This window comes from Carcharhinus amblyrhynchos, chromosome 27 (assembly GCF_965287045.1).
Source record: "Carcharhinus amblyrhynchos chromosome 27, sCarAmb.v2.hapA, whole genome shotgun sequence".
Classification (NCBI taxonomy): domain Eukaryota; kingdom Metazoa; phylum Chordata; class Chondrichthyes; order Carcharhiniformes; family Carcharhinidae; genus Carcharhinus; species Carcharhinus amblyrhynchos.
In genome coordinates this window covers 17,684,220-17,705,366 of record NC_137350.1, presented here as the reverse complement: position 1 = coordinate 17,705,366, position 21,147 = coordinate 17,684,220, and the positions used below count along the sequence as shown (strand labels likewise).

General features: G+C 44.7%; 1 protein-coding gene across 3 annotated transcripts in view; it reads right to left on the bottom strand.

Annotated features, from left to right (window-relative positions):
• Nucleotides 1–21,147, bottom strand: part of LOC145359042 (acid-sensing ion channel 2-like) — a 1,204,124-nt gene that overhangs the window by 22,795 nt on the left and 1,160,182 nt on the right. For 2 of the 3 annotated variants that reach the window (XM_080213397.1, XM_080213396.1), the window contains 2 exons: nt 15,405–15,496; nt 6,880–6,959 (listed from right to left, as the gene is read on the bottom strand). In XM_080213397.1, coding sequence (XP_080069523.1) covers nt 6,880–6,959; nt 15,405–15,496 — 172 coding nt within the window. Of the gene's footprint in view, nt 1–6,879; nt 6,960–7,751; nt 11,101–15,404; nt 15,497–21,147 lie in introns of those variants that run through there. The other variant, XM_080213398.1, reaches the window with a different exon arrangement.

Here is a 21,147-nt window from a genome sequence, read left to right as displayed (position 1 = left end):
CTGGAGAAGGTTTCAGAGGGTGATACTGGATGAGAAAAGGTCAGGTGGAGTCCTCCAGTTCTGCCAGCACCAGGAAACTTGGTGGGCAGGGGAACTTAATCTGGCACTAGGCCCAAAACCAGCTTTCCAACAACAAGGGAACTTTAGCAATTATATTCACGGGACTTTAAAGGCAGGTAAAGGCGTGTTTTAATTCTGAGTGAACACCGTCTGGAAGTCCTTTTGCATTAGCATGGCAATTTCCCAGAATTAAGATCCCCCTTCAAATTAAGATCATGGCCAGCAAAAAATTGGAATGTTCACTTTTACAACTTTACGTCAGGGTTGTGCATTTGGCAAGGTTGCCTTCTTCCATAATTAACAATGAGTTCCTCCCCCTGCCCTTTGTTCTCTTTGGGAAGCATCTCTAAATGCCACTCTACGAGTGAGAGAGAGTGTGTGGTAGTAGTGCAAGTTGAAAGTAGAAAGAAACTTAAGTAAGGAGTAAGGGGGGCTAAAAGGGGTCACAAGAAAGCTTTGGCCAGTGGGACTAAGGAAATTCCCAAGAATTTTTATACATATGTAAAGAGCCAGGAAGAGTGTTGGCCCACTCAAGGACAAGGGAGGGTATCTATGCCTGGAGCCAGAGGAAATGGGCAAGGTATCAAATGGGTAGTTTGTGTCAGTATTCACCAAAGAGAAGGAGTTTGTGGATGATGAGTCTGGGAAAAGACGTGTGGAAAACTTGAGTCATGCTGAGATCAAAAAAGAGGAGGTATTGGGATTCTTGAGAAACATTAAGGTGGACAAGTCCCAAGGGTCTGATGGAATACACCCCAGAATACTGAAAGAGGGAAGGGAGGAAATTGCTGGGGCCTTGAGAGAAATCTTTATACCCCCACTGGCTGCAGGGGAGGTCCCAGAGGATTGGAGAATAGCTAATGTTGTTCCTTTGTTTAAGAAGGGTAGCAAGAATAATCCCAGATAATTAGAGGCCGGTGAGCCTTACACCAGTGTTGGAAAATTATTGGAGATCATTCTTTGAGACAGGATTTATTCCCACTTGGAAATAAGTGGACGTATTAGTGAGAGACAACATGGTTTTGTGAAGGGGGGGTCGTGGCTCACGAACTTGATCGAGTTTTTCGAGGAAGTGACGAAGATGATTGATGAGGGTAGGGCAGTAGATATTGTCCACATGGACTTCAGTAAGGCTTCTGACAAGGTCTCTCATCACAGACTGGTGCAGAAAGTGAAGTCACATGGGATCAGAGGTAAGCTGGCAAGATGGATACAAAACTGGCTCTGTCAAAGAAGGCAGAGGGTAATAGTGGAAGGGTGCATTTCTGAATGGAGAGCTGTGACTAGTGGCATTCCTCAGGGATCAGTGCTGGGATTTTTGCTGTTTGTAATATATATAAATGATTTGGAGGAAAATATAACTGGTTTGATTAGTAAGTTTGCAGACGACACAAAGGTTGGTGGATTTGCAGATAGCGATAAGGACCATCAGAGGATACAGCAGGATATAGATCAGATGGAGATTTGGGAGAGAGATGGCAGGTGGAGTTTAATCCAGACAAACATGAGGTAATGCATTTTAGAAGGTCTAATATAGATAGGAAATATACAGTAAATGGCAGAACCCTTAAGAGTGTTGATAGGCAAAGGGATCTGGGTGTACAGGTACACAAGTCACTGAAAGTGGCAATGCAGGTGGAGAAGGTGGTCAAGAAGGCATATGTCATGCTTGCCTTCATCAGCCGGGGCATTGAGTTTAAGAATTGGCAAGTCATGTTGCAGCTTTATAGAAGCTTAGTTAGGCCGCACTTGGAATATAGTGTTCAATTCTGGCCGCCACACTGCCAGAAGAATGTGGAGGCTTTGGGAGGTACAGAAAAGACTTACCAGGATGTTGCCTGGTATGGAGGTTGAGGGGCGACCTGACAGAAGTCTATAAGATTATGAGAGGCATGGACAGAGTGGATAGTCAGAAGCTTTTTCTCAGAGTGGAAGAGTCAATTACTAGGGGGCACAGATTTAAGGTGTGAGGGACAAAGTTTAAAAGAGATATACAAGGCAGATTTTTTACACAGAGAGTAGTGAGTGCCTGGAACTCGTTGCTGGGGGAGGTAGTGGAAGTGGGTATGGTAGTGACTTAAAGGGGCATCTTGACAAATACATGAATAGGATGGGAATAGAGGGATATGGTCCCCAAAAGGGTAGTGGGTTTTAGTTTAATTGGATAGCATGGTTGGTGCAGGCTTGGAGGGCCGAAGGGCCTGTTCCTGTGCTGTAATTTTCTTTGTTCTTTGTATGAAAGGTGACTATTAAAGGGGGGAAAGGGATGAGCAGTGGCCAGGCAAAGGTGGAAGGGACAGTGCAGGCTGTCCGGTTGCCCCTTAAATATGGCGCTTGAACCTTCAGTCTCTTGAGGTAATAGTGGGGTTGGCGACTTCCTGCCTGACATCCTGCTTGTCCCCACCAGAGAATTGGAGAGGTCCTCACCGATGTATATTTAATGAACTGAACAAGGCATACAGACAGCATTCCTGGAAATTCCCCCACCACCCCACCCCCTGCTCAAGTCTACACCTGTCATCAAATTTAGCAAACTTAGACTCCAGATTGGAAGATTTCGGTGTTTATATCTGTCAATAAAGATTGAACTTTTCTTTAAAAGATTGGTTCTTTTCTTTCGAAAACAGAATGCTGGGAGATGAACAGGTAGTTCTTCTATGTTCTTTTATGTAGAGATGAACAGGTAAAGCTCTTTAAGATTATGAAAAGGATTAATTGGTTGATGCAGAGAAGATATTTCCATTTCTGAGGGAGACAAAAACCAGGGACCACAGAGCTAAGATAATCACTAACCCAGTAAGGATTCAGCACAAACATCTTTCACCAGAGTGGCTGGAGTGTGGCACTCACAGCCACAAGGAGCACTTGAGGTGACTAACTTAGATGCATTTAAGTGGAAGTTACCTAAACACACGAGGGAGAAAAAAAGTAGAACCTGAAAATGGCTACAGCATAGGAGACTTTGCGACTTATTGTGTCTGTGTTGTCTCTCTGCAAAAGATATTCACCACCCTCCTAACTTTACCTAGTTGCCCTGTAAAAGTTTCCTTTTGCTGATGATGATCAAATGCTCTTTCAAAAGCCACAACTAATTCTGTTTCCACCACACTCTTGGGCAGTGCCCTCCAGGTCCTCATTGGAATGCACTGCCTGGAATTACGGATAGGGTTGAGGGGAGGTTTGCATGGGGTGTCATCACAAGCATAGAAAATTAGATTACTGTTTCCTTTCTTTTTAGATGTTGGCTTTCTTTTTACTTTCAAATTCTCAATAGGATGGCATGGTGGCACAGTGTTTAGCACTGCTGCCTCACAACGCCAGGGACCCAGGTTCAATTCTGGCCTTGGGCCACTGTCTGTGTGGAGTTTGCACCTTCTCCCGTGTCTGCGTGGGTCTCCTCTGGGTGCGGGTTAGGTTGATTGGCCATGGTAATTTGACCCTAGTGTTAATATTTGGCCGTAGCAGACAGAAAGAAAGGTGTTCTTCTGAATGGAGGTCTGTAACTAATGGTGTTCTGCATGGATCAGTGCTGAGACCTCTGCTGTTTGTAATATATATAAATGACTTGGAAGAAAATGTAGCTGGTTTGATTAGCAAGTTTGTGGATGATACTAAGATTGGCAGAGTTGCGGGTGGTGAAGATTGTTGGAGAATACAGTAGGATTAGATAGGCTGGAAAATTGGGTGGAGAAATGGCAGATGGAATTTAACCCAGACAAACGCAAAGTGATACATTTTGGTAGATCCAATTCACATGCGATCTATAAAGTAAATGGCAGAACAATCAGGAGCATAGACACACAGAGAGATCTGGGAGATCGGAGTCCACAGGTTCTTAAAAATGGCAGCATAGGTGGAAAAACTAGTGAAAATAGCATATGGCATGCTTGCCTTCATTGGATGGGACATCGAGTAGAAAAGTTGGCAAATTATGTTGCACTTGTATAAAATGTTGGTGAGGCCACATTTGGAATACTGTGTCCAATTCTGGTCACCACACTACCAGAAGAACACGGAGGCTTTGGAGAGAGTGCAGAAAAGGTTTACCAGGATGTTGCCTGGCATGGAAGGTATTAGCAATGAGGAGAGATTGAATAAACTGGGACTGTTCTCCCTAGAAAGACAGAGGCTGAGGATGACCTGATAAAAGTTTATAAGATTATGAAGGGTATAGATAGGGTGAACAGTTGGAAGTTTTTTCCCAGGACAGAAATGACAATTACAAGGGGGCACAAGTTCAAGGTGAGAGGGGAAAGGTTCAGTGGAGATGTGTGGGGGAAGTTTTTTTTACACACAGGATGGTGGGGTCCTGGAACGCATTGCCAAGTGAGGTGGTTGAGGCAGTTATGTGAGCCACATTTAAGACTTATTTGATAGGCATATGAACAAATGGGGAATAGAGGGAACACAAGTGATTGATTTCGATATGTAAATGTGATCGGCGCAGGCTTGGAGGGCCGAAGGGCCTGTTCCTGTGCTGAACTGTTCTTTGTTTTTTGTTGTTCTTTGGATTAGCAGGGTAAATGTGCGGGGTTACGAGAATAGAGCCTGGGTGAGATTGCGATTGGTACAAACTCGATGGGCCAAATGGCTACCTTCTGTATTGTAGGAATTCTATGATTCTATGAACACCTACTTGGCAGAAGTGAAACCAAGATCAGGCAGGGGATGAAGCTAGCCTATTGCACTGAGGGTGTGCTGACACCTGCAATTGTGGTTTGCCTGAACTAGGGTAGAGTAAAGGATCAGAGTGGCCAATGAGGTTAAACTGAGGCTTTACCTGATGCAATTTTTCAAAGCCATTTCAGCCTTTGGGTTAAGATGAAAGATCAGATCAGGGCGGGGCGGTGGGTGGGCGGGGGTGGGTGGGCGCGGGGAGAGTGTGTTGGGGGGCGGTGGTGGTACAATGCCTCAGCTTGGATCTTGTTTGATCGAGCCCACGATGGGATGTATGCCCTGTCTGGTCAGCTTGGATCTGTTTTATCTTTCTTGTGGGGATTCTGATTGGACCAAATTGGATTTATAATTGAGAATAAAGTACCAAAAGGTAACAAAAAAGATCAGGGTGGCCAATGAGGTTAAACTGAGGATTTTTCAAAATCATTTCCGCGTTTGGGGTAAGATGAAGCACCAGGTCAAGCCTGGGATCCAGCCCAAGATGGATGCTATGTCTTGTCGGCTTGGATCTTGCTTGTTCCTCATGTGGGGACCATGATTGGACTTAATTTGAATTGGCTTTTTTGATTAGAATTGAAGTACTGAAAGGGTAGCTGCCATTGAGAATGTTCAGAGTGGGGCAGTACGAAAGAGACTCCATCACCTTGGTTCTCTAAGGCAGGGATTCTGAGGTGAAGAGTTAGATTTGATTCAAAACGTCATCTCTGTTTCTCTCTCCACAGGTGCTGCCAATCTGCTGAGTTTTTCCAATACTTTCAAGGGGGAATTTTCCCATCCTGCCCTCCATGGGTATAGTAGTAGCAAGCAGGGATGGGGGATTGTGGTTTGACAGATAGTAAACCTTGGGCAGGATTTTCCCAAGGTCTACTTGGAAGAGCGCGGCCAGAAAATTACCGTGGGTGGCACAGTAGCTCAGTGGTTAGCACTGCTGCTTCACAGCTCCAGGGACCTGGGTTCGATTCTCAGCTTGGGTCACTGCCTGTGTGGAGTTTGCACATTCTCCTCACGTCTGTGTGGGTTTCCTCTGGGTGCTCCAGTTTCCTCCCACAGTCCAAAGATGTGCAGGTTAGGTTGATTGGCCAAGCTAAATTGACCGTAGATGCATAGTTAGAGGATTAGTGGGTAAAATATGTACGGATATGGGGCTAGGGCCTGGGTGGGATTGTGGTCAGTGCAGACTTGATGGGCCGAATGGCCTCTTTCTCTTCTGTAGGGTTTATGAAAATCCTACCCTCTGTTTTTTATTGAACAGTTTAGGCCTACACTGTCTGGAATTTGAGGTATACAAGGTGATAAAAGATATGGATAAAGTAGAAGTGGAGCGGATGCTTCCTCTTGTGGGGCATTCTAGGATGAGAGGTCATAGTCATAGGATAAGGGGTAGCAAATTTAAAACAGAGTTGAGGAGAAACTACTTTTCCCAAAGGGTTGTGAATCTGTGGAATTCGCTATCCCAAAGTGTGGTGGATGCTGGGACTGTGAGTAAATTTTAGGTAGATTTTTAATTGGTAATGGGTTGAAAGGTTATGGGGAAAAGGCAGGAAAATGGGGACGAGGCACATATCAGCCATAATCAAATAGACCCGATGAGCTGAATGGCCTGATTCTTCTCCTATACCTTGTGAATTTATGAACTTATAATTCTGAGGTAAAGCTCCCCTTTTCATTAATAGGTTTCAAATAACCATCACTTTGAAATTAGACTGTGCAATGCTAACATGTATTGTTTTATTTTCAGTGATATAATGGCTCTGTTCAGCCAGCAAAGTGAGGCCATATATAATGCATTAAGAATTCATACGTTAATAAACTATAATTTCGAAGCTAATTCTCCCAGTTCATTATTTTAATGCAATTCCCAATAACTAGCAATTAACAATGTGGATGTCTTTTGCTTCCTCTTTGTAATACAATTGTAGACTTATTATTTATTCTTAAGTTTATGCTTTCATTATAAATAGCAGAGGAAACCTCCCCACAAGATGACTAATGCATGTTTTATAAGTGCTTGACCATGTAGAAAGCACAACATGATATCTGGAGGCAGAGTAGGGAGGCACACAACAGTTCCAGAAAGACTATTCTGTGTGATAGGGCTTGACTTTAAACAAACTGTGCCAAAATATATCATAAGAATCTTACCTCATACAAGTAATCAAAGAGCTCTAATATTGTTAAAATGCTAGCACCAATAAACAGGCCCATCTGGCCACCAATGTCACCTGCAAAGGAGAAAACACTGTCAGCAAAACGGCGAATGGCAGAGGAGAGGTTGCAGTTCCTATTTAGGCACAGAAACATAGAAAATACGAGCAGGAGGGGGCCATTTGGCCCTTTGAGCCAGCTCCGCCATTAAATATGATCTGGGCTGATTCTCGATCTCATTGCCATACTCCCGCACTCTCTCCATACCTCTTGACAATTTAGAGTCTAGGAATCTATTTCCTTCTTAAATATATTCAGTGACCTTGCCTCCACAGCCTTCAGTGAGAGAGAATTCACTACCTTCCGTGTGAAGAAATTTCTCCTCATCTCAGTCCTAAATGGTGACAAATATTTTAATACTAACCTCCTTAATGCAATAATGGCTAACTACTTTGCCCACCAACATCCTGAACCATCCAAAATATTCCCATTCCATTCCTGGTGCAGTGGGAGCTAAATCACTCATCAGAGTTCCTAGGCTGTGGAAAGGGAAATAATTCAGGATCCCTATTATCGAGCGATGCCCAATGACCCCATCTGGAAAGTTCCTAAGTACAAATTTAATGTGATGCGCAGATGCTGGCATTAGACTGGGGTGGGCACAGTAAGAAGTCTCACAACACCAGGTTAAAGTCCAACAGGTTTATTTGGAATCACAAGCTTTCGGAGCGCTGCTCCTTCCTCAGGTGAGTGGGCGGAAGGAGCAACGCTCCGAAAGCTCATGTTTCCAAAACAACCTGTTGGAATTTAACCTGGTGTTGTGAGACTTATTACTGTGCCCACATTTAATATGAGGGAGGACTAGGTTCAGATTTGGTACTCTTTATATTTGAATAGTTACCAACTCCAGGCTCAGTAGAAGTGGCAATGTGAGTGAAGAGCCGATAGTACAAAAAGAGTGGCATCTTCGCCAGTTTCAGTCTGCTGTGCTTTTGCGAGAGGAACGGTGAAAAATTAAGGTAATAAAAAAAATTAATAGAGAAGATTTTAGTTGAATAAAATCATTCAGTGCTCACTCTTTGCAAAACATTTCTTGTTTTCTGTCAACATTACTATTAAATTATGTTACTTGCAACAAAGATGCTGAAGAGCAGTGAACCAGTGCGGAGAAACAAAATATCCCCCTGGCAACTAACAGTGATGCACCAAACACAGATGGATATTGGCACAGATACTGATGCTTTCTGTTATGGCCTGAAGTCATGAACGACCTTTATAACTTGTGAACTGCACTGAACCTTCACTGGCAAATTCAAAGTCCGCTCTGCCAGAATGGTGGTGGAGGAGGAGACGGCATAATGGTATTATTGCTAGGCTATTAATCCAGAAACTCAGTTATTGTTCTGGGGACTCGGTTTCGAATCCCACCACGGCAGATGGTGGAATTTGAATTCAATAAAAAAAAATCTGGAATTAAGAATCTACTGACTACCATGAAACCATTGTCAGAAAAACACATCTGGTTCACTAATGTCTTTTAGGGAAGGAAATCTGCCGTCCTTACTTGGCCTACATGTGACTCCAGAGCCACAGCAATGTGATTGACTCTCAACTGCCCTTGGGCAACTAGGGATGGGCAATAAATGCTGGCCAGCCAGCGATGCCCATGTCCCATGAATGAATAAAAAAAATTAAACAACTAACTGGAGGAGAAGGTTTCATAAATATTCCCATCGTTAATGTTGGGGAAGCCCAGCAAATTCATGCAAAAGACAAGGCTGAAGCATTTGATTGAGCCAGATATGCCTTCTCTTGAGGTCACCATCAGGCAATTGAATTCACTTCATGTGATATTAAGAAACATTTGAATGTACTGGATGCTGCAAAGATTATGGACCCTGACAACATTCCAGCCATAGTGCCGCAGGCTTGTGCTCCAGACCCATGCCAAGCTGTTCCAGGACAGCTACAATAGTGTCATCATCCTGACAATTGCCCAGTTATGTCCAATGAACGAGAAGCAGGGCAAATCCAACCTGACCAATTACCCTGCCATCGGTAGATCAACAGAGAAATGATGGAAAGTGTCATCATCAGTGCTATTTACTCAGCCATAACTTGCTGACTCTTGCTCAGTTTTCCGCCAGGGCCACTCAATTCCCAACCTCATTACAGGCTTGGTTCAACCATGGACAAAAGAGCTGAACTGATGTGAGCGACTGCCCTTGATATCAAGGCAGCAATTGGCTGATACAGAATAAAGGAACATGTGCGATTCAGGGTATCAGGGGAAAAATTCTCCACTATTTTCAGTCCTATCCGGCACCAAGGAAAATGCTGGAAGTCAATCATCTCAGCCCCACAACATCACTCAAGGAGTTCTTCAAGGTTGTGTCCGAGGCCCAAGCATCTTCAGCTGCTTCATCAATAAACATCCCTTCATCATTAGATCTGAAACGTGGGTGTTTGCTGATTATTGGACAATGTTCAGCACCATTCACACCTCCTCATATATTCAAGCAGTCATGTCCATAAGCAGCGAGAATTGGTAACATTTGAGCCACACAACAGCAAGACAATGTCCAGCTCCAACAAGAGAGAGTCTAACCATCTCCCCGTGACATTCAAATGCATTACCATTGCTGAATACCCCATCATATACATGCAGGGGCTGCCATTGAGCAGAAAATGAACTGGATCATTCATATAAATACTGAGGCTACAAGAGCAGATGAGACACTGGGTATTCTGTGGGGGGTAATTCACCTCCTGAATCCCCAAAGCCCATTATCTACACGGCAGAAGCTCCAATGACACTCAAGAAGATTGACACCCTCCAGGACAAAGTAGCCTGCTTGAACCATCATCTCAAACATTCACTCCCTCCAGCACTGATGCATAGTGGCAGCAATGTGTACGATCTACAAGATGCGCTGCAGCAACTCATCAAGGCTTCTTTGGCAGCACCTCCCAAACCCATGATCTCTACCGCCTAGAGCGGAAGATGCATGGGAACATTGTCTCCTGCAAATTCCCCTCTAAGCCACAGACCATTTTGACTTGAAACTGTCGCTGGATCACAACCCAGGAAGCAGCTTCCTAGCAGCACTGTGGATGTGTCTACATCACACGAAAGCAGCAGTTCAAGAAGGTGGCTCCCCAGCACCATGCCAGACACAATTCAGAATGGATAAGAAATACTGGCCTTTCCAGCAACACCCACAATCCGTAACAAATAAACAAGAAGGTTAATAATGTCAGCAAGGTTAACTAAGTAAATTAAATTAGAAAGTTACATAATACACATAATTTCCATGTTCCCTTTTTTTACTTTTGTCAAAGGTGTGCAATTTAGGCATTTTTTTAATGCCAAAATATATTTTGAGTCTTGCTGATAAGAGAACAAGAGGGTGATGGCAATCATAATCGAAGCAAAATCAGAATATGACCCTCAAATAAGTTGGGATAAGCTTGTAATCTAGTGCGACAAGCTCAATTTCACTTGTGTATCGTAAAATGGAGGCAATACCAAATAAACTGACAACTGAGCAAGGCGCAATTATGTCCGTAATTATTCACATGAATGAACAACATGACAACTAATCCTGCATGATTGAGATATGTGTCTGTTTTCAATGATTAAATAAAAGATTGGTGTTTAAATTAGCCGGTGTTTCAAAAGCTATTTGAAGATATGTCAGCTAAGGAACTGTCAAATGACAAAATACCTGAGCTCTGAGTTTTCATAATCCCACCAGTGGCACTGCTGACCTCACTGAGTAACCAGCTCCCCTGTGACAGAGGTGGGCATTGTACAATTGCCATCCTTTTTAACCTGCAAGTCAAGTGCTCCTTACGACTTCAGCACAGTAAAAGGATTTGTTAAAGAGAGCCTGAAATGGAATTATTGACTTTCCGACTTAGCTTTATGCTATCCTCGGTGGGCCCCACAAAGAACTGTGTGGGTGAAGAGCAGACGTGCTGCATTTTCCTGGATGCCAGAGAATGTCTTCTTCTTTTCCAGGCAAGTGCTGAGCACCCGAGCATCTGAAAGGTTTCGGTTGGTTGTTCTCATTTCACACAGCTTGTGGTTATTCTTCTACAGTTGGATACTCTTCACTCTCAGACTGTGGCTTCTGCCTGTTTTTTGCTGCGGTTGCCACAGGAGGACACCCCCATCTTCAATGTCGAAATGTTACTCAGTTAATCGTGGAATTCCTACAGTGAACAAGGAGACCATTCGGCCCATTGGGTTGAAATTACAGGGTTAGACAAGCCTGTGTACTGGAGCAGCTCCACTTTATTTTTCCCGTTATTGAAACATTAGGGCTCTCATGCCATATTAAAGTCTGCGCAGACACCCCTTAAGGACAGCCGTGGTCTATCTCAGGGGAATTAGAATTCCTCTTGTGTCAAGAAGGAAATAAAAAGCATCTCAGCTGACACCTGAACCTGGAGGATGAGACGGCAGCAATATGAGTGACAGATCCTTGACAGCTCTGTTCTTTCTGATATGAAGCGAACTAAAGGTCAGTTCAACATTGGCAGAGAGAAAAACACGTCTAAGCAACACAGAATCAACAATTGTTTTATTTGTTGGAGGGTGATTATCATATAACTGGAAGAAATTTCAAACAACTTGGCAAAATCAAATCTTCTTGAGGCAAGCAGCATTTGTCCTGCCCTCTACAAATGATATTCATTCAATGTTTCAAGGATTGAAGAGCTTTAAAACAAGGATAATTCAGAGCAGATGACCTTGAATCAGTAAGAAACAATTTTCCTAGATACACTTGAGCTGTAAAATTACATCAGCCTTTGAGACAAACTAAGCCATTTATGTTTGTTCTCCGACAACTTGTGACTTCTGTCCTGGTCCCCCCATGGCTCTATAGTTAAGAAGGCCCACCAATGCCTCTGCTTTCTCAGGAGGCTAAGGAAGTTTGGCATGTCCGCTACAACTCTCACCAACTTCTACAGATGCACCATGGAAAGCATTATTTCTGGTTATATCACAGCTTGGTCTGCCCAAGACCACAAGAAACTACAAAGGATCGTGAATGAAGCCCAGTCCATCATACAAACCAGCTTCCCATCCATTGACGCTGTCTACACTTCCCACTGCCTCGAAAAAACAGCTAGCATAATCAAGGACCCCACGTACCCTAGACATACTCTCTTCCATCTTCTTCCATCAGGGAAAAGATACACAAGTCTGAGCTCACGTCCCAACTGACTCAAGGTGACTGCAACACTACATTCTGCACTGTCTCCGTTCCTTCTCTATAAACGGTATGCTTTGTCTGTACAGCGCGCAAGAAACAACACATTTCACTGTATACTAATACATGTGACAATAATAAATCAAAAACTTGTCGAAAACTGTTTGAATTTGCTCTGACTGTACTGTTTGGGTTTAGGTGTACATAGATAAGATTGTTTCTGATACCTTACTTATTGTGCTAAGGTGCTACAACAAACTTTCACCTTCAGAAGAGCAGTTAAGACCTCAATGCAGTGTCTAACCAATAGCTTTAAAGAAACAGCTGAAACCTATCATCAACGCAAAACATTGTGGATGTTGGAATCTAAAACAAGAAGAGAAAATGCTGGAAAATCTTAGCAGGCCCAACACCACCTGTGGAGAAAGAATAGAGCCAATGTTTTGAGTCTGGATGACTCTTGGTCAGAGCTCAATGGGCTGCCAATCTATTGTGCTTTGCACACATGGGTTTAAATCCCGTCCTCATTGGTGATAAATTTGCTCTGCCTCTATATTGTGCTGTCTTCTCTCTCCACAGGTACTGTCAGACCTGCTGGGATTTTCCAGCATTTTCTGTTTTAGTTCAAACCTATAGCTCTTGAGGCAAAAGGGATCAAGGGATAAGGGGGCAAAGGAGGGATCAGGATGTTGGATTTGATGATCAGCCATGATCAAAATGTATGGCGGAGCAGCTTGAAGGGCCAGATGGCCTACTCTTACTTCTAGTTTCTATGTAACTTATGTTGGGCCTTTCACATCTTCCAGTTGTCTCAAAGTGATTGAGAACAAGTTGAGTATTTTTGAAGTGTTGTCACCATTGTTATACAGGCAAATCTTGTAGCCGCCAATTTACACATAGCAAGGCCCCACAAACAGCGTAAAAGACAAATAATGAGTTCATCTCTTTTGATGACTGCGATTAAAGATTGGACATTGGCCAGAACACTAGAAGAACTTCATAGCCTCAAAGAACAAAGAACAGTACAGCACAGAGACAGGCCCTTTGGCCCACCAAGCCTGTGGTGACACAGGGCACCTTTCTAAACTGAAGACCTTTTGCCTTTATGCGGTTCGTATCCCTCTATTCCCTGCCTACTCATGTATCTGTCAAGATGCTTCTTAAACATTGCTAGTGTATCTGCTTCTACCCCCTCCTCTGGCAGCGCATTCCAGGCACCTATCACCCTCTGTGTAAAAAACTTGCTTCTCACATCACCTTCAAATTGTATCAGAGAACCTTTAACAACCTGAATATGGAGGTGGAGTCAGTCTCAATGTAACACCTTGTCAGAAGGCTTCTACATGATGCAATGTTTCGAGCAATAAATAGTACTTGAATCCTAAACAAAAATAGAAAATGTTGAATAAACTCAACCAGTCTTGGACCTTGTTCACTCTATCACGTGGTGCTCCCTGTCTCAGTAATGTTGACTGTCAAGAGTGTGCCCAGAGGGAATGAGATACCTGCTCTTCCTGACTCTGGATAGTGGATCAGAGGAATTGAAAGTCTGGCACTGGTCTAATCCTGTGAGAGGTAGTGAGGAGAAAGCTCATGTTGTGTAGGCAGAATGGTTGAAAAAAATGGGGAGACAATGGCCCCATAGTGTTATCGCTTGACTATTAATCCAGAAACTCAGCTCATATTCTGGGGGACTTGGGTTTGAACCCTGCCATGGCAGATGGTGGAATTAGAATTCAATTTAAAAAATCTGGAACTGAGAATTTACTGATGACTATAAAACAATTGTTGGGAAAAAAAAACCACCTGGTTCACTTTTGGGGAAGGAAATCTGCCGTCTTTACTTGTTCTGGCCTACATGTGATTCCAGAGCCACAGCAATGTGGTTGACTCTCAAGTGCCCTCTGAAAAGGCCTGGCAAGCCACTCAGTTTCAAGGGCAACTAGGAATGGGTAATAAATGCTGGCCCAGCCAATGAAGCCCATGTCCCACGAATGAATAAAATAAAAGACTTAAAAAAAATGGCAGGTGCAGGAATATGTGGTCCCAATCCCCATCATTGCTGTGTCAATCATCTTTGGTCGGTATCATCCAAGTCTGGCTTTACTTTATTGATCCCAGTCCAATATAGCAAAGAGCACATTAACAATGCAACACTTGGAATACTGCGTGCAATTCTGGTCATCCTATTAGAGAAAGGACATTATTAAACTAGAAAGAATGCAGAAAAGATTTACTAGGATGCTACCGGGACTTGATGGATTGAGTTATAAGGAGGGGCTCAATGGACTGGGTCTTTTTTCTCTGGCGCGTAGGAAGCTGAGGGGTGACCTTATAGAGGTCTATAAAATAATGAGGGGCATAGACAAAGTACATAGTCAATATCTTTTCCCAATGGTAGGGGAATCTAAAACTAGAGGGCATAGGTTTAAGGTAAGAGGGGAGAGATACAAAAGTGACCAGTGGAGCAATTTTTTCACACACAGGGTGGTGAGTGTCTGGAACAAGCTGCCAGAGGTAGTAGTAGAGGCGGATACAATTTTATCATTTAAAAAGCATTTAGATAGTTACATGGGTACAATGGCTTTAGAGGGATTTGGGCCAAATGCGGGCAATTGGGATTAGCTTCGGGGTTTTAAAAAAAAGGGTGGCAATGGACAAGTTGGGCTGAAGGGCCTGTTTCCATGCTGTAAACCTCCATGACTCTAATGGAAACACAGGAAACTTGCTGTCGGATTTCATTTCGAGACATGCGAATTTTGTCAATGGGAAGGCGGCGAGCAATTTGGAGGGAGACTCAAACAAAATGAGCAGGAAACTCAGTGAAGAGAAGCATTTTAAGAGAAAGTTAGGCAGTAACAGCTTTCACCCAAAGGCCCTATCTTGAAAAATGTTATTCATTATAAACTGTGAGAAAACACACTACCATGTAATATTTATTTTGTGTCAGATGTAGCCCTGAGTCATATTGAGACACAATGCTAAATTGCTTATGACATCTTCAAAAAAGAAAAGTACACCAATATGGATTTTTGCTGGTGAAAAGATCAATCAAGTCTCTTCGCTTCTCCTCCGCAGATGTTTACGTTCTACACTTTAAGTGTTGTTGTTACTTTCAAAATTAGAGCATCCGAAATTGCTCTAACACTGCAGAAAATGAGTGATAGTCCATAGAGGGATTGCATTCATAGCTCGCTAGAGGTAGGCAAGTTGGCCTTCGCTGGCTAAGAAAGGCAAATTGCACCTTGTAAGGAAGCACTAATGGACACTCAGTGCAGCTCATTAAATCCAATCACTTACCAAGTAAGCCGGCTACTTCATACGCTTTCTTCTGTTCAATAGTTTCATAGTTCAATGCTTCAAAGAATACATCCAGCACTAAAATATTCTCCCTACAACAAAAAAAAGAGAAAGCAAATGAGATACATTTAGTCGAAAGGCGCTTGAGTGAGTATACAGTGTGAATGTAGATGCACAAATGCGAGTGTCGATGTGAACACTTGAGCACATGCCCGTATATGTAGGTATGAGTACATACTGAGTGTTTGTCAGGTCAATTCTTGAAATAATGTTGGTCTTCCTGAATGGAGGGCGGCATATGGCACACCGGTTTCACTGCTGCCTCACAGGGCAGGGAGCTGGGTTCAATTCCAGCCTCGGGTCACTGCCTGTGTGAGTTTGCACTTTCTCCCTATATCTGCGTGGGTTTCCTCCGGATGCTCTGGTTTCCTCCCACAGTCCGAAAGACATGCTGGTTAGATGCATTGGCCATGCTAAAATCTCTCTCAGTGTACCCGAACAGGCGCCGGAGTATGGCGACTAGGGGATTTTCATAGTCACTTCACTGCAGTGTTAAAGTAAGCTTACTTGTGACACTAATAAATAAACTTAACTTAGTGTTTCTATTTTACAGCACTGTGCCAACGGCAGCATTAGACTGCCTCATACCTTAAGTATACAAATCAATAGAATCTGACTATATAATGCTATTGTCAGTTCCTATTTCATTGATTCAGATCCGATCTGTTTTGTGTCTCCCAGACATTTGCAAAAAGAGGGACATTATGTATCAGAAATAAGCAATTGAGAGACATTTCCTCAACTTAGTGGGAGACTTATTTTATCTGGGGAAGGTCACATTCCAATTTGGACTACATGCATAGTAAGCTGCTGAGAGTTAACAAAATCTAAAACAGCTTGTATTCATTCTCATAATCAGCAACTGCAGCTGAAAAAACTGGCGCTAAGTTCTCTGTCGCATCCATGCTACAAAAAAAAGCCTGCTGGCACTATCCATCTGGTGCATTATAACAATCAAGTCATACCGAATCTCACTGTCTATGACTGTCCTGTCAACATCATTGTCATCAAAGTCACTAAGTTTGTACAAAACGTCAAACCCCAAACCTGGGAAATATCTTGGAATCTCCAACCATAAAAACTGAGTGAGTCACCAGAAGCATTGCCCTTGTTAATCATGGAGTGGATTCACAGCAATCAGTTCCGTGTAGGAAATACCACTTTTTCTCCGGGTGCTCTGGTTTCCTCCCATGGTCTAAAAGATGCACTGGTTAGGTGCACTGGCCGTGCTAAATTCTCCCTCTGTGTAACCGAACAGGCGCTGGAATGGAGCGACTAAGGGATTTTCACACAACTTCATTGCATTGTTAATGTAAGCCTACTTGTGACTCTAATAAAATAACTTTTAAAAAATCAGAGAAATTAAGTTTTAGCAAAGCAATATGAGAATCATACATTGTTTGAACAGAATGATAGAATCCTGTAGCGCGAAAGGAGGCCATTCAGCCCATTGAGACTGCACTGACAACAATCCCACCTAGGCCCTATCCCCATAACTCCATTCATTTACCCTGTTAGATCCCACTAAGGGACAATTTAGCATGGCGAATCAACCTAACCCACACATCTTTGGACTGCAGGAGGAAACCAGAGTAGCCTATCCAGAGAAAATGCAAACTTCACACAGACAGTGACACAAGGTGAGAATTGAACCTAGGTCCCTAGCACTGTGAAGCAGCAGTGCTAACCCATTCTGGCAGATAGAATTCTGTGTAACTCATAACTTTGCCATTTGTTCATTACAGATCCTCTGTCACACGTGAAGCGAATAACTTTTTGGCTATATTTGCTGACGGCAAACATACTCCTTTTGATATTAATGTAAATATGAATACAAAAATCTATGTAAAATTCAACATCAAATAGTGCCTCCCGGCATTCCTGAGGTATCTGTATTCCAAACATTTTCTTTTGTAAGTTAATTGTCCAATTTTGCTTTGATAATCAGAAGGGGAATGACCATCCAGCATCAACATCAAAATGGATACTCCAATATCGCGGTCCATCGAGCTTCCAACAGTTAATTGACTGGTCAAGCTGGGACCTTGGAAGACCTTGGTTTGAACTGAGTCAAACAAGCTTTTCTATCCTCCTGCTTTCCCAGGTCCTACTATTATACGTTTGAAAATTAGTTTGGAACAATAGGACTCACTTAAATAGTTTAACTCATCCCTATCATTATATTCCTGAACATTCAAGCCATTCTGTAAAACACATTCAAGCCTTTTGGTTTGATTTGATTGGATTTATTGTTGTCAGATGCACAGTGAAAAGTATTGTTTCTCGCACGCGAGTCGGACAAAGCATACCATTCATAGAGTACACAGGGAAGACAGACAGGTGAGGGTGCAGAATGTAGTGTTGCAGTCATAACTAGAGTATAGAGAAAGATCAGCTTAATATACGGCAGGTATATTCAAAAGTCTGATGGGACCAGGGAAGAAGCTGTTCTTGAGTTTTCTGGTGCATAATCTTAGACTTTTGTATCCTTTTCCCAACGGAAGACGGTGGAAGCAAGTAGAGACACCGAGTGGAATTTTACAAGATTTTTTTCTAAGTGTTCAGCTGACTTGAAAAAGGGAGAGTTCCTCATCCACTTTTCGGGGAGTTTTCACTCCCAATCATATGCACTCAGTCATTGAAAATATGGGCGAGACCATTTGTAGCCATGACAGACAGTGGGTGGGGCTTAATTCACCAGACAGACAGCAGCTCAGATTGGAATCATAAACCGTCCATGCTCAGGAAAAGCAGAAAAAACTGAACCCTCCCCCCCCATCCCCCCCAGGCCAGATACAGTCTCCCCCTCCCCACAACGGACAGGGGGACCCTTATCCAACATTACTGACCCCCTTACGCTCCCCCCCAAGGATCCCCTGGCACATGACCCTCTCATACTCCCCTCTGGCCCTGTTGATTGACTTACAAGTCCTTCCCTCTCCCCTGCCCCCAGTTATCACATAGGCACAAATCCCACCTCCCCCCCTGCATCAGCAAGTGCTGACTTGGCTTCCCCTCCATGGTTAACAAGGCAAAGTGCTTTCATCCTGCTGGAATGGGCATGTGACTCGCTCAGACTGTCTGCAGTTGATCTGCCCTAGCAAGGAAGAGCTCCATAAAAACCCCAAGGATGGACAGACAGACAGGCAGTGCTGGAAGAAGTGGCCTCCAGGAAGAGGGCTCCCGATTTTCTGATGCTGATCTTGCCAAATTGCTGGAGTCGATGGAGGCAAGGCGGGACACCCTCGTCCCGCCAGCAGGACACCATCCCAGAGCAAGGGATGGAAACATGGTCTGGGAGGCAGCAGCAGCATGCGTTAGTGCCAGGTCTCTGGCCAGGAGAACCAGGAAGAAGTGTCGCATTCAGGCACAAGGGTGAGTGATTAACCTCACCTAACATCTTCCCCATAAATAACTCTCTACCCCCAGTACCCTTCATGCTTTCAGCCCCTGACCCCAGGCATCTCCCTTCTTCTCCCCCCCACAGGTATATCACAACCCTTGCCCTCTGAGGGCCACCCCCGATATCCTGCAAGACTTGTGCCATCAGATTTTACATGGCTCCTTCTGTCCCCACAGGTGAAGAATGCCCATATTTGTTGGGAGAGGGTGAAGACAGGGGGTAGTGTGCCTGAGATCCGGGTCCTCACCCCCTTGGAGAAGCGGGCACTGGAGCTTGAGGGAGAGGACGGGATGTGGACCATTAGCGACAGCATGGTCGGGCTGAAGCATAGAAGTGAGCACCTGCCAATCCTCCACTCATTGGAGATATCTCAAGTAAGTTGCATGCAGCCCAGATTCCTTTCCCTCTCTTGCCCTTAATCTTGTGTCCTGTGTTGCAGGAAAGGACCCTTGTGGTCTGCAGTGGAAAGCCTGGGACAGGAATTCCTCACCATGAGTGGCAAGGTCTAAGCGATGGCAGAGTCACAGAAGGCCATAGCAGGCCACAGCAGAGTCACAGAAGGCCATAGCAGGCCACAGCAGGGTCACAGAAGGCCACAGCAGGGTCACAGAAGGCCATAGCCGAGGGACTGAACAGGCTTCTTGAGATCCTGTGGCCCATGGCTGAGAGGCTGCAGAGCTTGCAGGAGACCCAGTGGAACAGCACTGAGACACAGTGGGCTGTGGTAGCAGCCTTTGAGAACATGGCCCACTCACAGAGAGTCATGGCTGAGAGGCTGCAGAGCATTGCCCAGTCTCAGAGGGCACTTGCTGCTGCCATTGACAGGTAGTCCCCAATTCAGAAGGCCATCGCAGAGCGGTCGGCCATCTGGCAAGAATGTAGGTGGTCCTCCAGGACTGGCAGAGCCCGTGATGCCAGGTCTTCTGGAGCTCACTGCAGAAACAGCACCGTCCCAGGGGCCACAGGAACACTGGGGGAGGAGGAAGGGCTCAAGCCCGTGCTGGGCCCTTCCAGCCAGCAGACTGCAGCTGTGGCTATACCTTTTGACTCCTCCCTTCCTGAAGGGGCATCTCAGGGGCAGCGGGATGAAGAGGGTGTCATGGATATATCCCGGACACCTGGAAACTGGCCAGGGCCTTAAAGGTCCAGGTCCTCCAGAGGACAATCGCCAAGGGCATCACAGGCCATGGGGCACGGTAGGCAGCTGGCCACCTCCACCCTCGATGTACATCCTGGGGAGACTCCAAGACATAGGGGCAGGCCATGTAAGGGTAGGAAGCTGTAGCAGCACTAAGGTGGCAAGGATGAAAGGCAACAATATTTAGGCACTTTAAAGTCTCACGTTCACATGCTTTTATATTATCACTTATTTTTAAAGCACTTTTATTGGCAACAATAAACATTATTTCACTTCACACCTGTGACTAATTTGTCTCTGATTAGTCTTTAATAGGAATGTACTTACCCCAACGCTGTTCAGAAGCACATTGATGTCAGTGGGGAGGTCCCGCAATACACTGCTACTGAGAAAACCAAGGCACTCAACTAATTCACTGACTACAGAGGGTGGCATGCATTGGCAGCGATTTACAACATCTGCCTTGGCATCCCCAGAACCGATGAGAGACTACCTCCTCCCCTAACCCCACCTGCCCCATGGGAGTTGCGTGCTCCCTTACCCACCACCCAGATGTGGGCCCAGGTGCTAACAGGCATGGTGCTAACATTCAGGTAAGAATCAGATTAGTGTGCACCAGGGCATCATCACAGTGGTGCATAGCGAGATATCATCACCCTCCTGCCTACCTCCGCAACTCACTAACACAGTGTACCCAGGCTGTACCATTCTGGTGTTACAATGTTGCAGGGGATTGTAGGGGATCGGGAGGACGGAACCCACATTCGGCAACACAAGCCCTTAGTGACCAAAGCGTGTGGTGATCGGGGCCTCTCTCGCCACCTTTGCATACCTGGCCATTGCTGCCACCAGCTCCCCAGTGCCTGGGTGTTGCTACTCATCTTGGTTATTCTCCTCCTCCTCCTGCTGCGAGGCCTCCTCCCCAGCGATGCCCGGCTGGCCAATCTCCATGTCTCCCTCCTCCAAAAGGTCTCCTTGTTGCTGCGCCAGGTTGTGTAGGGTATAGCACACTACTACAATGCAGGATAGTATCAGGGGGCTATATTGCAGGGCCCCACCAGAGCGGTCCAGGCTCCTGGACCACATTGTGAGGAGCCCTATGCATTGCTCCACTATTGTACGGGTGGCAATGTGGGCCTCAT